The 20,402-nt window shown below is 29.9% G+C and overlaps 3 protein-coding genes and 1 long non-coding RNA gene across 4 annotated transcripts in view; 2 read left to right on the plus strand and 2 right to left on the minus strand.

Moving 5' to 3' along the window:
• Positions 1-545: 545 nt before the first annotated feature.
• On the minus strand, positions 546-3,370 carry LOC142646032 (uncharacterized). Its single transcript, XM_075823894.1, has 2 exons — positions 3,010-3,370; positions 546-2,954 (listed from the first exon to the last, which is right to left on the minus strand). Exons 1-2 carry the CDS (start codon positions 3,043-3,045, stop codon positions 2,334-2,336), a joined length of 657 nt encoding a protein of 218 aa, XP_075680009.1. The 5' UTR covers positions 3,046-3,370; the 3' UTR covers positions 546-2,333.
• A 427-nt stretch (positions 3,371-3,797) lies between these two features.
• LOC142646033 (uncharacterized) lies at positions 3,798-4,900 on the plus strand. Its single transcript, XR_012847053.1, has 3 exons — positions 3,798-4,090; positions 4,141-4,563; positions 4,618-4,900. It is a non-coding gene; the product is annotated as an uncharacterized LOC142646033 (long non-coding RNA).
• A 3,430-nt stretch (positions 4,901-8,330) lies between these two features.
• Positions 8,331-20,402, plus strand: part of trol (terribly reduced optic lobes) — a 28,658-nt gene continuing 16,586 nt past the window's right edge. The window contains 6 exon segments of the mRNA XM_075823887.1: positions 8,331-9,471; positions 17,670-18,822; positions 19,071-19,292; positions 19,469-19,594; positions 19,665-19,784; positions 19,949-20,074. Coding sequence (XP_075680002.1) covers positions 9,304-9,471; positions 17,670-18,822; positions 19,071-19,292; positions 19,469-19,594; positions 19,665-19,784; positions 19,949-20,074 — 1,915 coding nt within the window. The 5' untranslated portion in view covers positions 8,331-9,303.
• On the minus strand, positions 14,132-15,684 carry LOC142646035 (uncharacterized). Its single transcript, XM_075823897.1, has one exon. The coding sequence runs from the start codon at positions 15,315-15,317 to the stop codon at positions 14,484-14,486; it is 834 nt and encodes a 277-aa protein (XP_075680012.1). The 5' UTR covers positions 15,318-15,684; the 3' UTR covers positions 14,132-14,483.

Below are 20,402 nucleotides of genomic sequence, written 5' to 3' on the forward strand. Positions count from 1 at the left end.
CTATACTTTTATCGGCTTATAAGCAGCACAGAGCTTCTCTCATTCTCAAACAACATTGACTAAAAGACGTAATAATAACGTTATCCAAATACAATAGCCATTTTCAACCAGAAAAAAATAAAAATAATATAATATTCGCATGAATTGACACCTTTTTCACCCGAAAAACGAGAAAATATTTCAAAATTCCCGAAACATTCTTTCGTCGTCTATATTCGAAAAATATTCTTGTATACAGTACACACAGAAAAATGAAACGTAAAATAGTTCGATTTTTTGCCAAAAAACCATAACATTTTTGGGTTTTAACGTCATCCACAAAATGTTATGGTTTTTTTCCTCAATATTTTATGGAAAACTGAAATCGTGAAATATTAGGATTTTTTTCCAGAATATTTCATGATTTTTGGCCAATCTTATACTCAGCCCAAACATTTCATGGATTTTTTGTTTTGTCCCAATATTTCATGGATTTTTTGTTTTGTCCCAATATTTCATGATTTTTTTGCTAGCCTCAATATTTCATGGATTTTTTGCTAGCCTCAATATTTCATGAAAAATTTCTGGACTTAGAAAAAACATTCATATCGAACTATTTATTTTGATTTTCGTCAAAATCATTAGAAACTTATTTTGAGAGATATATTATCTGATTTTGAAATACGAGATTCATATTCAACAGAATCCCTTACAATCTTTGAATCTGAGGAAGAAATATCTTGTCAATTTTCGCACTAGCACAGCATTAAATTTTAAATAAAAATAGTTCAATTTTTCTACAAAATTCAATCATCAAGATATTTCATTAATAACAAATTTATTTTAATTATTTCATAACTAATTTTCCTGTGTGTACTCTAAATTCGATATTTTTGATTTATTTGTTAAATAACCCAGTAAAAACAATTCTATTTGTTTCATCGCAATCTTCGAAATTGGAGATATTCAAGTAATCATGTGAAAAATGCAGATGATTCAATAAGATATAACAATTACTATGAATCTTTCGGATTTTTGTTAGGAATGTAGATGAAACTTCAACAAAGACATCACCCTCGCAAAATATATTCGATTTATTGTCCATATGGAATTTTTTGGTTAAAAACCAGCTTTTCGACAATGATTTGCATAAAATCTTTCTGACTGTATTATCATTGAGGTGGAATGGATGATTTTCAATCAGGACTTTAATACTTGAAAAATTTAAATTTTTTATTATTGGAATTGCATTTGATTCATTAATTGAGTGTTTCCAATCGGTATCTTGTACTTCAATCCTATAGCCATTAATTGCTTGAATAAACCTATTCCTCTTCATCATTATGTTGCATAAATCTTTGTTGTTTTTGTTTAATCTATTGTAATTTTTCTTAATTTGGTGCTTTCGCTCCCAACGAAATGTTTGGTGTAAAACAGGTAGCGAATAACATCTAGTTTCTTGGGCAATGTGTCTTAGTTGATGCAATTTGTGGTATATGAAATGCTCTTGTTCGTCCTTGTTTATTTTTTTATATTTTTGTCTTATAATCATAAATTTTATTAATATGTTTTTGATAAATTATCAATTTCAACAATATTTGTATCCGATAATTGACTAGAAAATATCAGTATTGTGATCTTTTTAAGATCTAATAGATATTTTATCTCTTCCCATTCATAACAGACGACAGACGAAAAAACGTCTTCAAATCGTAAAAATGCTTCTAGTTTCTAAAAGAAATATGTATAACTATGTGAAAAATCAAATTATAAACGAAGCTAACCTGCGAAGCTGTTCCTTTTAATGCGAAGACATCTCCTGCCTTCCATTCCATTTCCCCGTGATAAAAGGGAAATGCCGTTAGACATTCTTTTATCATTTGTGATGATTTTTGTATGTTTTCGCGATTAAATGGAGACAAATTGAAAGTTCTTTTGGAAGCACCCCTTCCGCCAACAGATGAACCACGTCATTTGGAGCACAATTCCATCTAGTAATATTTTTGGTGATGAATATCATCTCTTGTTTGACTCCTACTGTCAGCTCGTTCTCTGGTATATTTTGAATCAAAGGCATTTGCAATTCTATGTTTTGATAACTTCTGATGCTTTTGGTCTGATCTTCAATAGATGGATCGAATCCTCGCAACCCACAGCCACGACAATAAGTGTCTCGGGGCCTAAAGAGCATTTGAAGCCTAAAGCTTCATATTGAGCTGCATTGTCGCCTGGGAATGTACAAAATTCCACATCTATTTTTCTATCAACTGAATTTAAAGATACAATTAATCCATTTGTTATTAATTCATTCAAATCTTGATTGACAATAGAAAATAGACAACCAAATGGTAATTTTAATTTTTGAATTGCTTTCTATCACAAAGTAGCAATTCTTCAATCGAATCATCTTTTGCTTTTAATCTTAATGGAATATCTCCAAAAGATAAATATAATTGAATCAATTTCGCACTACGACCGAACCCACATCCTCTGTTCAACTCTGCGTCATCAAGATAAAAGTCCAATTTTATTTTTCCTCTGCATCTTTGTAAACTGGCACCGTCAAGGATTTCGTTATATTCCGATAAAGTATTCGATTTTACTGTTTCCATTTCTAGTTTTGGCAGAAGCCATTCGGCATTTTCTTCTGCAAATTTTTCAACAACATCGCGCAGAGGCGTATAAGAATAAGTACATAATTTATTATTAAGATTCGATCTTAATTCCATTCTTTTATGTTGTATTAGTCGAGATTTATACCGCTTTTTTAAGTAAAGCTCAGTGTAATATTTTGATTTAGCCATTTTCATGTATACATCGAGGTTGGTGTTTTTAATTTGTTCATCGCCTATCATGAGTTCATCTTTAATAAATAAATAGACGAACTGGAGCATTTTACTCGATAAATTGTGCACTTGTTTCATTGAGCCACCACAATTGATATAAATTTGTTCACAAATAGTATCCATAAGAAACTAGAATTTTAAAAATTTTAATGTGGCAAATGAAAATGAATTTCAAAATACTAACACGAAATGATTCTTTTTTTAATAAAAAATCAAGCATCGATATCCTTGGTTCTTTTGTTTCATCTATTATTTGTTTATGACTGAATTCCGGATTACTAATAAAATCAGGGGTAAGATCATCCTCTTCTTCATTCTCTGTGTCACTGCTCAAGTCATTGCGAATGTCAAAATCCGATTCATCATCGCAGGACGAATCGAAATCATTTTCAAATGTTGATGATGATGTTGATGGTGTTGCTAATATTGGTGGGACAAATGATGTTGCTGTTGATGATGATGCTATTAATGTTGATGCTGTCGATGGTGATGATAACGCAAGATGTTTAAGACCATGCTTCCTTATGGTCTCTATTGAAAAAATTTTTCCCTACACCCTGGACATACTACAAAAAAACTCTTACTGCGCCTTTTAGAATTGTATAAGCTTTTATCATTTTTTTTCATATCGAGGAATTTGTTGATCAATAGTTGATATTTTGTACCAGACAATTTCGATAACTTAGGCATTTTTGATGATACACAGAAATAATTCTTAACAAAATTCAAACTTATAAAAAGAGAATTTCAGTCAATAAATTCAAAGCAATCGCAAACAATCAAAAACGAAATTTGAAACAATCTGAATATATGCATTCAACAATTCGTTAGCATTCGTAACAATTAACTCATTAGTTATGTTTAATTGTTCCGATTTGATTTAAACAATCTGAATATATGCATTCAACAATTGGTTAGCATTCGTAACAATTAACTCATTAGTTATGTTTAATTGTTCCGATTTGATTTAAACAATTCAATCGAATTGAAACAACATTTTTGTTTTGTTTTTAAGCTGAGTTTTTGTTTTTAGAAGAAGTTCATTTGTTGTTTTTAAGCCAAAATGGCAAAAAAAAAGAAAAAGAATAACCCAAGTGATGAAAAAAAAAATATGGTCGAAGTGGTAGATCATATCAGTAGCGATACTGAAATCGCCAGCATCAACGATGAATCCATCATCATAAATGATGAGAAAGATACTATTTATTATCCAAATAATGATGATGGAGTGAAAGAAACACAAGCAAATCAATCAAAAGCAAAAAGTATGCTTAAGTTTATTCTTGTTTCAATTCTAAATATTTTTCATTTTTAGAAAACCACTTCATATCGTTTAAAAAGAAATCGAGCATTATTTATAAGAATGCCAAATTATTTAAGGAAAACTTTTTACAGATGAAGGCGGTTGGGGTTCATTACACTCGATGTAAAGAGGAGGTTACTTCCGGGAAACTTTTCTTTTCTATTGAGAAATTCAAATTTTCAGCAGTAACCGAATCGTTCATCCGAAAATTGATGGGGGGACACTGGTCAGCTCATCGATGGACCAACTTTCGACCGGGAACTTAAAGCATTAGTCAATTCCCTGGTAACGGATTTGGAAGAGATATTCGCGATACCACCCCCCGATTCAGTTTTGAAAGACGTATCCCTCAAACTATCATTGCAGCACCTTGATTTGGCGAAAAGATATCGAAAATTAAGAAAAAAAGGCTTTTTTTTTGATCCCTTATTATCAGTGAGTAAAAAGCACAATTTATTCTTGTTCTAATAGTTTTTTTGTTATCTATAGATTTGCATTCAAAAAAAATGCGGAATAGGTTTACTTCACTCGAAAAAAACGAAAAAAGAAATTAAAACTGAAAAAGATCGTCTTGTTTATGAAATGAGAAAAAATGTAGAAAATTTTTAAAAAGTTTTGAGTAAAATTTTAATTAACATCACTTGACTAACGTGGGTGAACAAAAATTTTTTCGTTCCTTCGTTCATAATTAATTGATTGCCAATTTTTCAATGAAAATACATGGTCAATAATCTAAATTTTTATTGTTCTATTCCCTGATCAATATGTTTATTCGGCTAAATTTGTCTTTTTCTCTTTTTTTGTAAATTAAAAATATTTTAAAACAAAATAAGTGAATCATTTTATCCCATAACGCGTGCAAATTATCAAAATATTTCATGATTTTTTACCCAAAAATATTCAGTCTTTTCCAGAATATTTCATGATTTTTTACCCAAAAATATTCAGTCTTTTCCAGAATATTTCATGATTTTTTGCCCAAAAATATTCAGTCTTTTCCAGAATATTTCATGGATTTTTGCCCAAAAATATTCAGTCTTTTCCAGAATATTTCATGGATTTTTCCAAGAAATATTAGGTCTTTTCCAGAATATTTCATGATTTTTTGGCCACAAATATTTGAGTTTTTTGCCTCAATATTTCATGGATTTTGCCCAGAAATACAAAAAAGAAAAAAACGTAACATTTTGTGGATGACGTTAAAACCCAAAAATGTTATGAATTTTGCCGTTATATTTTACGTTTCATTTTTCTGTGTGTAGTTAAAGAATTGTGAATGGGCAATTGTTGAAATAACTAAAGTCACGTCTATTCAGAAAAACCAAACAAAAAAACCGAAAAAACGAAAAACGTTTTTGATTATTATTTTTCATATTCAGTCACTTTATTCCCAGTATTTATGGAAAATAATTTTTTCATGGTTCTAAAAATCTTATTTATTCAATCAACAAAAAACATTTCTGTTTCATCATTGTATCCATTCGATACAATATTCGACAGAATATTCTTGATGATGATTCAATTGATTCTGCTGCGCTTTGTTGTTCAATTTTTCTGCAAATTTTCTTCATTCTTCTTTCGGGCGTTCATCACTTTTGTTGTTTTTTTTTGCATTTTTTTCAAAAAAACGCCCTGATATTATGATCAACAACAAAAACGAAAAAAATGCAAAACTTTGAAAATGATAATCATCAAATTGTATTCTGTGATTCATTACCATTCAATTCAATTCATGTTTTTTGTTATTGTTGTTTTTGTTTTGCTTTGAACCACCAGAACTTAATGTGTGCGTGGGTGTCCCCCCATTCTTCTTCTTTCCACTCTTCCCCCTGGGTTAATAATAATACCAAAAGAAAAAAAACATCGATTAAAGAAAGTATACCCAAAAAACATAGTTATAATGAAAGTTATTTACTAATCTCTATGCTAAACATGTGTGTTCCGACATGGTAAATGTTGTTGTTGTTGTTGTTTTTGCTGTTTTTGGTTTTTTCTTGCAAAACATAGAAAAATCCAACAGAATTGACTTTTGTATATAGCGAAGAGAGAGAGAGAGAGAGAGAGAGAGAGAGAGAGAGAGAGAAATGAAAGCGATACTTGGAAATATCAAATTGATTGAGATTAAAAATGAAGAATTCTTGTTCTATTTTGCGTAGTGGTATTTTTGTTTTTCTTCTCTATTATTTATATAAATTATTGATATCTAAATCCAACCAAAACAACAACAACAACAACAACAAAAATGTATCCATAGAATATTCCATAAGTGATGATGATGATGATGATTTGGTCAATCAATTTTTTTTTTTTTGCAGAACCAAGTACACCTGCTGAATTCAAGATAATGGTTTTGGTTATGGTTAATTTTTTTTGGCAAATCCATATCATTCATTCTGTTATTCATGGCCATTTTATTCAATATTCCATTCAATGCTTGCGTTTTACTGAAACAAAATTATCAGCAGAAACAAAAAATTCTGACATTCTGCCATAAGATAAATCAAAGAATTTTGCCAAACAACAACCAACCAACCAACCTGAAACGATAACCACAACAACAACAATGAAACGCGAATGAATGACGATGATTATTAATTAATTTCCATTTTTGGGTTTTGTTTTTGGCTATCCAGGTCAACCAGAATAAAACAAAGATATCATAAACAATAAACAATAAATGGAACAAGTTAATAACTGTAAAAACAACAACAACAAATTCTGGATAAAGAATAAAAGAATATTCTGGTCTCTTTTGTTTCAACATAATAATAATAATGAAAATGAAGACATGATGATGATAAAATCATCATCATCATCATTATCATCATCTTGTCCAATAATCATTATAATCATCATCATCATCATCATCGAATGAAGAATAAAAAATTCAACAAGGTTCCTTGCGTTTTTTTAGATAATTGGTTATTCTGTGTGTTTGCAGTTAACTAATGAGAGATAAACAAACAAAACAAAACAAAAAACAAACATACGATAATATCAATAATAAGGATTCCCCAAAACAAAAACAAAACAGGTAATCTATTTTCACTCGAAATTCATTTGAATAATTCATTTTTTTCTGTTTTGTTTTGTTTTTGAAAGTTTTTCTCCCTGTTGGATTATCAAAATGTATTCAAACAAGGCAAACATTCGAAACTATTTCAACGTAGACTGGGTTTTTGTTTTTATCGAAATAGAAATGAAATGAAAAATAACTACCTGTCAAGATAGTTAAAAAAACAAACTTTTAAATGAATTGAAAATATAAAATTTTTTTACTTTTTCATTTTAGAAATGAAAAAAACTAAACTAAATGAATGAAAAATGTGTTGACCGAGCCAATATTGATATTAATGGGTCTTTCTGGTCATTTGTATTTGGCTGTTTGTTTGTTTTGGCTGATTTTTTTTCTCCCTTTTTTTTGGTTGAAAGAATTTTCGTATAATTTTTTTTGGTTTGTTTGTCGCTGTTTTGTTTTATTTGAAGTGTGTTTCAAAACAAACATTGTGATTGAATTGTAACAGAAAAAACAACCGGAATTAACTTTTTCATCACCATCATCATCATCATCTGATTTCATTCATTATTCAATTGAATAAATTGAAAGAAAAAAAAAGAGAGCGAATCGTATGGAATCTTTGAAAAAAACCTAAAGAAGAAATCAACAAAAGGAAAGGGCAATGAACAAAAACAATGAATTAAGTGTGTGTGGATCATTCAGTGAATTTAAAGCAATAATAATCCTTTTTTGTTTGGCTTTCATTTTTTCAAGCATTGTTTTTTTTGGTTGTTTGTTTGGTTGGCGCGATTCTTTTGTAAATAAAGAATCGTGAATCAGAAAAGTCAGAAAAAAACAAAAAGAAATGAATAAAGATTCTATGGTATCCTTTCTATTTCGATGGGATTTCTTTTCAGTGGAAATGTATCAGTTTTTTCTATTTTCTCCCCTTGTTTTAGGCAAGAAAGCCAAAAACAGCGAAAAAATGCATAGAATAGCGACCTACACACACACAAGAATCATATATTGAATGAAAAGAAGCAGAAGAAAGAAAGAAAGAAACGAATTCGGTAGTAGCATATTCGTGAAAAACAGTTACAGTAACCAGTGTCTGATTCGAATCACCAAATACAGAGAAAGAAAGATCGACCAAACGACCGACCAGAATTTTGAAAAAATAAAAAAGCCATTTGGCTTCAGTTTCATACAAGTTTTTGGCCCATCGTCATTCACCATTACACCATCATCATCATCGCCATAAAAACTTTCCAATTCGCAAAAAAAAACCTTAAACATCTTTGGTTAGTAGTCAAAAAAGAATTGGTAGCATCTTTGAATGAAACGAAAAAAAATCTGTACTAGTCAATTCTGGAATTCTGGTCGTTTTTCGACAGTAGCAGTACACACAGAATCTCTTTTTCTTCCCGGACACAACCAGTCCGACCAAATCAAAACCAGAAAGAAAAACCCAAACTGAAAGTAAAAGTACCAGCGACCAACTTTCTATTTTGTTTTTTTTGTGGGTTTCTGGTTCCAAAAAACAGAACAGAAAAAAAATCGACCAGTATAGTCATCACATCAACTGTTTCAACAACAAGATTTCATTGCTTGTTGTTGTTGTTGTTGTCGTTTGATGCAGTGCTTAACAACTACAACAACAACAACAATAAAAACGAGAGAGAAAAAAAAACCAATCGAAATCGATTTCCATTCATCGATTCGATCTCAAATCCATTAACGACAACAACAACGATAACAATTTCGATTCAAGAATCTTCTTTGATATTCTGTTGTTGCTGTTTTTTCAAATCAACTTTCAAATGTCTCCTTGATTTCTTATTTAAATTTTTCGATCTTCGATCTTCAATCTTTTCACTGATTATTTCATCATCATATGAACATTGATTGAACATTTAATCCACGAAAAAAAGACTTGGTTTGTCTTGTGATCCAGAAACATTATGATGACCCAACAAAGTTCTTAATCCCTCTTTATCATCAAAGCCAGAGATGCTGCTGTCATTCAACTGAATTTGATTTGATCTTTGCTGTGTTTGTGTGTCGACCTCAATCATGTTACCATTCGTTTTCATTATTATTCATCATTGAAAACAACAAATTGAAACAAAAACAATCAGGAAAATTCAATTTGTAAATCAAATTGAATAACAAGGACAATGAAGATGATAATCAAAAATAATTTATTCGCAATTAAATTATCATTACAATCACCTTCATTGTCATTATCATTTTTATTATCAAAAATGATTCAAGCATTAATATTATTATCGATAGTACTATCGATATTACCATCACAATCGATATCCATTACAATCGATTCGAATGTAAGTGGTTTTTTCTTTTGAATTTTTTTTCAAAAAACAAAAATTTAAATTGAAAAAACAAAACAAAATTCTGTTTGTTTTTTCAATTTTCTTCGGGTGTTTTTTTGTTATCGAGAAAAACACCAACAACACACTTCAAATGAAAGTGGTGATAAAAAATTGTTGTTGTTTGTTTCGAGGATAAAGTGAATAATTGATGATTGAAACCAGGCAAATGCAAAAGAAAGCAAAAAAGCAAAAAACACACCATATCAAAAACAATCAAACAATAACGACTAATGAAATTCTTTGGAAAAAAAAGAAAGAATTTTCCAAACAAAAAACAACATTGGTTTTTTTACGGAACAAGACAAAGTTTGCATCCAAACAAAAACAACTATTTTCATAATAGAGATAGAGTAAAGTGGAAATAGTGAGACAAAAAAAACTCATTTTCAAAATTGTGTTCGAAAAACATAACAGAATTCGGAATATTCTCTATTTCTTTATTTTTTAAATTAATTTTTTTTAACCCGATTCTCGAAAACTCATCGATATCCATTATTTTGATGATGATGATCATCATGTGTTTATGAAGTACACATTTTAGGAAATGATTTTCTACTGCTGCTGCTGCATTAAAAATTGATTGAAAATTTCGACAATGAATGAATGTCAATGACATCAGAATAACAGAAAATAACCAGCCGCCAGCACAGAAATAACCGCCGGTATTTTGAGAAAATTTTTCCAAAAATATTTTCTTCTCTTTTCTGATCATAATTCCATCCTGAAAGAAAATCTTACAAACTTATTGTTCGTCAGGAAAAAACTTTGTAATCATCATCCGAAACTTTATTTCTCTTAACCCTGTAGATTTTTTTTTTTGCAAAAAAAAAAAGTTTTTTGGCTTAAATTCTTACATTCTTCTTACTTGTAAACTTTTTTTTTCGTTATTATAAAATAAACCAGAAAAGAAAAAAAATTACAAAAATAAATAAATTTTTTTTTACAAAACAAAATCGAACAAAGTCTAGTCCAGAGAAGAAGAAAAAGAAAACCAGAACAAGAAAGATTATTCATTTCCTTGCAGAATTTTTCTGAACCAATTTTTTTCCATCACCATCAAACGATGATGATTTGTGTTGGTGGTCTTTGAATTTACAGATGATTTTTCCTTGGTTTATTTATCTTTCGGCTGCTTTTGTATAAACAAACTGCAAACAACGAATTGAAGTAAATCAAATCAAATCAAACCAAGTCAATCAAATTTACAAATGTAAATTTGTCTATTTGTAAATGTGAAAAACTAAATTTAGACAAACCATTTTCAACCAGATTCTCTAAACCCAAACAAATATTCAGTGTTTATTTATGTAATGTGGCCCAAATACTATTTGTTGTTGTTGTAGTTTTCGCTTTTTTTTCTGGAAAACAATGTTCATTTTGTATCAAATTGAAACAGAGAGAAACAGAGAAAATGTTGTATCATCATCATCATTGGATTTTCTTTCTATAAACAAAAAAAAATTCAAATCTGCATCATGGATGGTTATAATGGAATTACAAAGATTGATGAGAATGAAAACGAATGAAAAAAACATTGATACATTGTGTACATTGATCGATTTTGTATTTTTGGCTGTTCAAACCAGAAAACCAGAAAAGAAAAAAGCCTTTTTTTGACATTATTCGGGTAATATTTTCGGGAAAAAAATATCTTCTAAATTCCTGGGATTTTCAATACAGAAAAAAAATCTTGGCAATTTTCCCAAGAAAATTGATATTTTTTTCTTTTGACATTTTGAAAATCTTTTCTTTTTTTTTGATTGTCATTTGAGGTATGAAAAATGATATATTTCATAAAAATGAAATTCGGCTTAAATCAATCAAAAAAAATGGAATGAAGGGATATTCAATGTCTATTTTCATCCAATTTGGTTTTAATGTGAAAAAATTTTTCACTACAGTCGAAATAGTCTCACTCTCTCTCTTGATAATATCTGTTGTCTATAATTTTCATGTCAGGTTTTCAATTAAATTTTCATTCTTTCAACTAAAGCCAACCAACGAACAAAAAATTGATTTATTCAAAATGAAATTTTTCGATGTGAAAGAAAAAACACTTTACCGAAAACCATTTTTTTATGCATTTGGCATCCATCAACTAACCCGACAAATTCTTTGTGTTGTAACAAAAAAAATACGGGTTAAAAAATTCTGTTCGGGATTTTTGAAATTATAATGGCAAAATGATTAGTTTTTTGTGTTTGCCCCTGTTTTCTCGCTCTCGAAAACTTTAAAATGTTTTTTTTTTGTGCGAAACAAACTTTCAAACGAAGAACAAAAAAAAACAGGCAAAATGATTTTTTCTTTTTAAGCAAGGGAAAAAATATGGTTTTTTTCCAGTCTTTCCTCCTTCACCGATTCCATTCAAAAAAATTCCTGCTGTATAAACATAGTAGCAAAAAATCCGAGAATATAAAAAACCCCTTGTTTAACCCGTTTAATACAATTCTTGTTTTGAAAAGTAATTTTTCATCATTCTCTTGTTTTACTTTCACATTCAAACATTTTGTTTCAACAACAAAGGATTTAAAGATGCAAAACAGAATCTTTTCAGAGAACAACAACAAAGAAAAAGCGTAATTCTTTGATTCTTTGCATTTGGCAAGATTATTCTCAAGTTATAAGAATAACTTTTGAGAAGAAGAATAAAATGATCGTCAGTCAGTTATTCGTCTTATTATTATCATCATCATTATTATGGCAATAAGGAAAGTCGTCGACGTTTTTCCCGAAAAAAATAAAGAGAATCCAGAATCCAGAAAATAATAATAATAATAATAATAAAGGGAAAAAAGCCATGAATCAAATCGATTTTCATGTTCACCCCGTTCATTCTGAATAAAAAGAATTCATTCATACAGAATTCTTTTATTCTGTATCGATGTTTTTTTTTCTCTTTCTCACATTTTACCCTTTTTTTCTTTTGGTTCCTGAAAACACTATTTTTACCGAGGAGGTAATAATAATAATGATGATGATACCCGATCATACAGGATCCATTTATTTTTGCTATTTTAACACACACACACACAGACAGACAAAAACATTATCCGTCGACAGCTTGAAATGAAATAAATGAAAAAAAAGAAGGGAAAAAAGGAAAAAAACGATGATGATGATGATGTGTGTGGGCGCCAGCCATCCATTCATTTTTTTTTCTTTTTTTTGTAACAATATTGGATTCTCTTGTTTTTCAAACAAAAAAAAACGAAATTCCATTATTCCTGTTTATACAGTGAAAGTTATTCTCCTGAAACAGAATCAAAAAGATTACTTCCACCCACCCGATTCACTCCCACTCATCAACTCCCACAAACGTCATCGACGCAATCCCACACTTCATCTACCTACTTACCTGACTACCTACCTAACTATTATCTTGCAAATTCTTCTTTGTTAACTTCTTTACTTACTTAATGAAATGAATTAAACAAAAAAGAAAAATGATGGGAAAATTTTCTAAAGTCAAGCAAAGAATTTTGTTGTTTTCTTGTTTTGTTTTGTTTTGATTCAGAAAAGAAACAAACTGTCAGAGAAAACAAAACAGCCAAAATGTCATGTTTTCTGTTTGTTTGTTTCTTGTAATTCTTCTTTTTTTCTTTTCTTTTCTTATTTCAAATTCGGCGATTCTATTGCCCTTTGTATGTTTTTTTTTCGTTTCGTTTTTGTTTCAAATCATTAATATCTGAATGGTAGAATAAGTTTTTTTTGTTCTTGATTTCTTGATGTTGTTGTTGTTTCGGGATAATTTTCTCATTTCAACTTCAAAAAAAAACAACAACAACAACCAAAGAATAAAATGAACATTGCATGTAAGATTTCTTGAGGAATATTCCTGAAACAAAAGTTCAAGAATATTCTCTCTCTCTCTCACTGTGTCGATGCAAGAAAAGATAGATAAAGAAAGAGAGCGAGAGACAGAGATAAACATGTCGTGAATATGATGATTAAATATGCAGATTCTTGTTTTGTTTTTTTCTGCTTCTTACGTTTTTCGTTTTTCGATTTCGCTTAGAGTTTTTTAGAGCCTGAAGGATAGATTGATGATTTTTTTTCGCTTTTCTTGTTTCATGTTAAGAACAACAATTCTTCAATTTGAATGATGATCTTTTTTCTCTCTGGTTTAAACATAGAGAACAATTTCCCGGAAATTGTAAGACTATATCGACATGATTCTAAGAATTATTTTTTTCACCTCGGTTAAAATAGTCAATTTTGACAAAACAACAAAAAAAAATTTCAAAGAAATCTTTCCGGAAAAAAATGATTTTCTGATTGGCTATTTCGACTTCATCATCAACAACAACATGATTAACTTCATCATCATGATATGTGGGCGGACAAAATTCAAAAATTTTTTTTCGTCATTTTGTGACGTGATAAATATTCTGAAGGTGATGATTCTGTCATTTTCAGTTAGTTTTTTCTAGAAAACCAAAAAATGGCACCAAATTATCATTTTTTTTTTTTTTTGAATAATCATTTGTCATTTGATAATGATCAGGCTCTTGGTTTCATTTCAATTCACAAAATGACGACTATTTCCACTTTTACAGTCAAATAGATAATTTATTTCACCAAGCAAACCTTTAATCAAAAACCATTAATAATATAATAATAATTTTATTTTTCAAAAGAACCTCTAGAACTAGTATTTTACACTAGAGGTTATATATCTAAGCATGTTATAAGAAAATACAATTACAAAAAAGAGAATGAAAAGAAAAAAAAACCAAAAAGAAAAAAAAATAAAAAAATAAAAAAAATAAAAAAAATACAAAAGTTACAAAAAGAGAAAGAAAAATATAAAAAATAAAAATAAAAATAAAAATATATACAATGATAATAATAATAAGAGCTCTGTATATGAAAATAAGAAGAAAAAAAAATAATAATAAAAATAAGACAAAACATTACAAAAGGCTATGAATATTGGTATTGACGAAGGAAAGAGAAAAAGAAAATCAAAGGATTTTAAAAGCTTTCATCATGTAGTCAAGAATATGGATGTGATCGGCTTTTTCCATCCCCATTGAAATAGATCTACCAATTCTCGATTCCGCTTCGGTTCTGCTGCTGAGAGTAGCTGGACAATATAATAGCACATGTTCCACTGTCTGGCTTTCTCCACAAACACACGCGTCCGATTGTCTTATCTGCATTCTGAAGAGATATGAACCCAATTTTCCATGGCCAGTGAGAAATTGCGTTTGTACAAAGTTCGGCAGAAAACGACATTCTTTCCGGTTTTTGATCGTAGGGAAGAAACTGGCCGTGATTCTCCCTTTGTTCGAGGTTTGCCATCTATTGTTCCAATCCTTGAGCATTTTTAGCTTCAGGACACGGAGTCCGTAGGATATTGGGCGTCTGTCATACGAAATCGATTGTTCTTTGGTGGCTTCTTTCGCCAAGGTGTCCGCCAATTCATTGCCTGTTATTCCAACATGAGCTTTCACCCATGTAAGACATATGTGCTTGTTGTAAGAATTGACCATTCGTTGTATCGTTAGGGCCAAGTCATCTGATGTATATCGACTGCACACTGCTTTGATTGCTGCCTGAGAATCGCAATGTATCCTGGCATCGAGGTCGTTAGCAATACACCATTGAATAGCTTGCAGGATTGCCAATAACTCTGCTTGAAATACCGAGCATTCATCAGCTAATCGCAATTTAGTACTATGAATGATGTTGTTATTTTCTATTGCTGCAAAAGCGCAGCCTGTTTGATTGTCAATTTTAGACCCATCTGTGAAGATATCAATCCGATGATGTTGTGGGCAATTTCTGCTTTCCATATTTGTTGATAAGGCAGGATGAAGTCTATTTGAGAATGGAGCTCTTAGTTGAAATGGGATTAAGTCGATACAATTATTAGTAGGATTTCCTCGCTTAAGATGGTATCTGTTGGTGCAATACAATATTTTCAGATCAAGAGGATCGATATTTGCTAATACTATTGCAGCTTCAGTGGATATGGTTCTGTATCCTTTTATTATCGAAATAGCGAAGGACCTCTGAATCGAAAGCAGTTTCGCTCGTTTAGTTTTGAAATCGAGAACTCCATGCCATGATGAGCAAGCATAAGTCAATATTGGCTCAATTGCTACTGTATAGATGGTTCGCAGTACTTCACCGGATAGTCCCCCAATCAAAAACCATTATTTATGATGATTATGATTTTTTTTTCGCAAAAAATAACACTTTGTCACTAACGTGGTTGTCATTTTTTTTTGTTTCGTTGTTGTTTCTGAAACAAGAATTTGTCATTTTTTTCTAATGATTATTAACTTGTAACCATTATGAATGAATTGGAATTTTTTCCATTTCGAAAAACTTTCCCAAAAAGTTATTGAGTGAAAATGTTTCCATTTTGGAAAGTTTATTACAATTGATCTGGTATATCAATCAATTTTGATTCAATAATAAAGTTTTTTCTTTTTTATTATTGACATTTTGAAATCAGAGATCAAAGTTTTTGTTTTTTTTGTTTGGTAAAACTGATCACCCATTATTTGTAATAAAAACTATCGAGGGGATAAAAAATGACTTTCGAAACTTTACAAGTTTCGAAAGTTTTCAAACAAAAAAACGGAATAATTTTTTTTTGTTTTTCTTCTCTCTCTGTTACAGAATCTTGACTGAAACAAGAATCCAAAAGAATTTTGAAAAAATTAACACAAGAATCATGTCGTGTAAGTGTGTGTGTAAATAAGGTGTTCTCAATTGTTTAACTATCATCATCATCACCATTATCATTATCATTATCATCATCTCCATAATAATCATGTTTCGTTGTTTCATTTACAATTATCTTTATGTATGTCATATGTCTTGTACCATTCTCTCTCTCTCTTGGTGGAACATTCCACACTTTTGGCCCAAACACACACCATATATGATTGACAAAAAAAAAGAAACAGAAAAAATCGTATGTAAATTTGACTTTTTTTTTGTTTTGTTTTTTGTTTCACACTTGCATTCACACACACTCACTCATTCATTTAAACACGCAATTCTTTTTTTCAGTGTTATTTAGTTAGTTAGTTAAAGAATTCCAACGAGAAAAAAAAACGGTTTCGTCGATAACACAAACGAGAACCCGTGAGTGTAATTACCCGCAAAAACACATTACAAAATGTAACGAACGAACGAACAAAAAATCGAAATTTTGTCACGATAAAGCCTTTTGCATATAACGTTGGTTCATAAGCACCCATCATCATCAGAATCTTATTTGATATCACTTTTCACAACCACCCCCGCACACTTGCATAAGTGTTTCATTTAACAAAAAATTGGGTAAAAAGAAAAATCTGGTTAATGAAAAAACAAGATGCTTAAGCAGAGAAAAAAAAGAGAGAGTACCATTATAATTAATATTACTTTGAAAGGATTCATTCAATTCATTCATTTTGGTTCATAGAAAATTTTTTTTGACAGAATTTTCGAAAGAATTCTTAAATATGCTGATGATGATGAAAGAAAGAGAGAAAAGAAAAAAAAGGTACTTACCTTTTAGAGATTTCATCATCCAGGTATTGCATGACTCGTTTTTTGTTTTTTCTCGTTGATTATTCGTTATCTGCTGTTTTTTTTCTGGCTTTTGGATAGCCAGATTTTGTCGTTAAGTAATATTCTTGATTTTTTTCTTTTTGGTCGAAAAGAAGAAAAAGAAGAAGAAAAATCATCATGATTTATGGAATAACACAGCAACATTATCACATTTCAATGTTTTTCGGGTTTTTTGCTTTTCGGTTATTGTAATACATGTTTCGTGTTTTTGGAAAATGATTCTCATTTTCACTTGTTCTCTATCATCGCACTGAATGGAAATAATGGTCGCATTTCTCTCTCTCTTGGCTCGATGAAAAATGAATTTGTGATTTCAATTTTGATTGAGTTTTTTTTTCCTTTCGGTTTTCGTTGTTGAAATTGTCCTTGAAAATGAATTACGAGATTGTTTCATTTCATTCTTGGATCGATTTTTGTTGTTGTTCAAGATTCAAGATAATCATAACATTCGTAGAATCACAAAGTTTATTTACATTCGAACGTTTTTTTTTTTGTTTTTGCTCATCCCTCTCCCATAGCAACTATTTCCACATATGCGGTTTATTTATGTCTTTTTTTTCCTGTTTTTCGAACAGATCGAACAACAACAACAACAACACGATGTTTACAACGAAAAATCTTGGTCAAAAATTTTTCCAAAACAATCAAAAACAATTATTATTAATCAAACAAATGTTTTGAATTTCGATGATAATCATTTATCATCATTAACATCATCAACATTGAATAATGATGATGATTTGAAAAATAATCCACAAAAACAACATAGATTTACGAAAAAAACTTTTCAAAAAAATAAGAAATTGTCCAAAAAATCTTACGATTCCGTCCATGACAATGATCATAAAATTGAACGTTTATCATTTCAACAACAACAACTAAAACAACAGCAATCATCGAATCATCATCGTCGACGACGACGACGACGACGAAAATTTAAATCCAAAACTTTTGATGATAAAAATAATGATCCTATTATCGATAGTGATCATCAACATCAACATAATAAAGCTTTTCAGATCAAATTTCTTCCAAATTCAAATTTAAATCATCCGAAACGATTTATTCAACAACAGAAACAAAAACAGCCGAAAACTGAATCAAAAAAATCAAAGAAAAAAAAGAATACAAATCAAGTTTTTTGGCCAACCGAATCCAGCAATGTTGATGATGATCCATTTGATGATCCAGATGATTATGATGACGATGAAGAAGTTGATAATGATGACAACGACGACGACGACAACGATGATGATGATTATATCTATGAAGATAATCGATTAGATATGGAAGATCCAATTGGTTCGAATCATCGAAAAGAATCACCAACGGTTCAAGGGAAAAATGAAAACAAAGATTTCGATAAAACTGATTTAGACGACAACGACGATGATGATAATGATGATGAAAATTTTGGCCAATTTAATCAAAATGTTACGCATATCATTCATCATCATCCTCCTGATCATCCTGATTATCATCAAAAACCACCACCAACGCCCATAAATTCATCATCAATTATCATCCATGACAATACTGCCACTAATTCTGCTGCTACCTCGACTATTTCGACTTTGACTGCAGCCACCAACATTGATTTATGTTCAAACAAAGAATTTTATTGTCCAATAGATAATTATTGTATACCTTTTGAACAACATTGTGATGGTTGGATACAATGTTCAGATGGTTATGATGAATTAAATTGTTCTGATTCATATACAAAAGGTTTGTTTGGTTATGTAGAAAAAAACATTATTCATTCAATTCGAATGATCTTTTTTTTATAATCACGATAGAATTCGATTAGCTATAGAAAAAATCAATTCTGATTGATAGTGTTTGTGATTGATTTTTCTCCCATCCTTTTTCCTCTGTTTTACATGGGTCGGGTTATATTTAATGATTATGATTTTGGTTTTTTTTCTTTGTTTTTTCCCTTTTTTCTTTTGTTTTTGTGAATTCCATTCACATAGAATGTCGTCCGGATGAATTTCAATGCTATGATGATGGTCTTTGTCTTTCACAACGACAACGTTGTGATGATCACCCGGATTGTCATGATGGTTCAGATGAATTGGATTGTAATTGTCAAGCAAATCAATTTCGTTGTCATTCATTTCATCAATGTATTGATAATCGTTTACGTTGTGATTATAAATTTGATTGTTATGATCATTCTGATGAGCTTCATTGTGGTATGTTGTTTTTGGTCCATTTTTTTCTGTAAAAATTAATTAATTTAATCGATTTTTTTCTTTCCCAAATCGATCGATCGATCAATCAATTGATTGATTGATTTGTTTTATTTGATTTGATTTGATTTTACCTGGTTAATTAATGAAAATCAAAACTATAAATATTTTTTTTACAGAAGAAAATGTATGTGCATTAGGACAATTTCGTTGTTCAAATGGTCAATGTATTTCGGAACGTTTAAAATGTAATGCAATAAAAGATTGTTTAGATGGTTCAGATGAACTATCCGATGATTGTTTGGGTAAGTTTTTTAATTTGTCTAAATTTTTACTGTCAAACTTTAAATCTAATCTTGTCTAATCTAATAATAGTTAAACATTGTCGACCGGATCAATTTCGTTGCCTTGATGGACAAAAATGTATTTCAAAACAATTATTATGTAATAATGATTTAGATTGTTTTGATGGTTCGGATGAACTTCAATGTATTGGTATGGGTTATTTGATTGATTTTTACATTTCTTGTTTGTCATCCAAAAAATTACCTTTTTTTTCTTTTTCTCTTTTTTTTCTCTCATTTTTGTTTCGGTCATGCATTTCCGGCTATCGATACAATCGATATTTTTCTGTTTTGTTTTGTAATCACCAAAATCAGTAAACAACGATGAATGTAATCAAAATAATATGTTTCGTTGTCGTGATGGTCAATGTATTTCGAAAGATTTCCGTTGTAATTTTCATAAAGATTGTTTTGATGGTTCAGATGAACTTGATTGTCAAAGTAAGTTCGTTTTCGTTTTCGTTCATTTCACTCACAAATCGATCCACCAAAAAAAAATGATCAAAAAATTGATCGATCTTCTCTCTGTTTTCATGACTTGAAAATATTCTTTGACCGGAAATTTTTTTTCCTACTGAATCTTTGTCCGAATCAAACAAAATCTATAAATCCATTTTCCCAATGATGATGATTGTGATTTCATTAATTCTATTTGCTTTTCTCATTTGTTTTTCTCTTTCCATTTCTCTTTTTCTGCAAATAATGCTTATTTTTTTCGTCAACCAAACAAACAAACCAAAAAAATTTGCTTACTGCTGCTGCTACTGAT

This window comes from Dermatophagoides pteronyssinus, unplaced genomic scaffold (assembly GCF_027571235.1).
Source record: "Dermatophagoides pteronyssinus isolate colony J.1.1.1.1 unplaced genomic scaffold, Derpt_VIB-CSIC_2022.12 sq0039, whole genome shotgun sequence".
Taxonomy (NCBI): Eukaryota; Metazoa; Arthropoda; class Arachnida; order Sarcoptiformes; family Pyroglyphidae; genus Dermatophagoides; species Dermatophagoides pteronyssinus.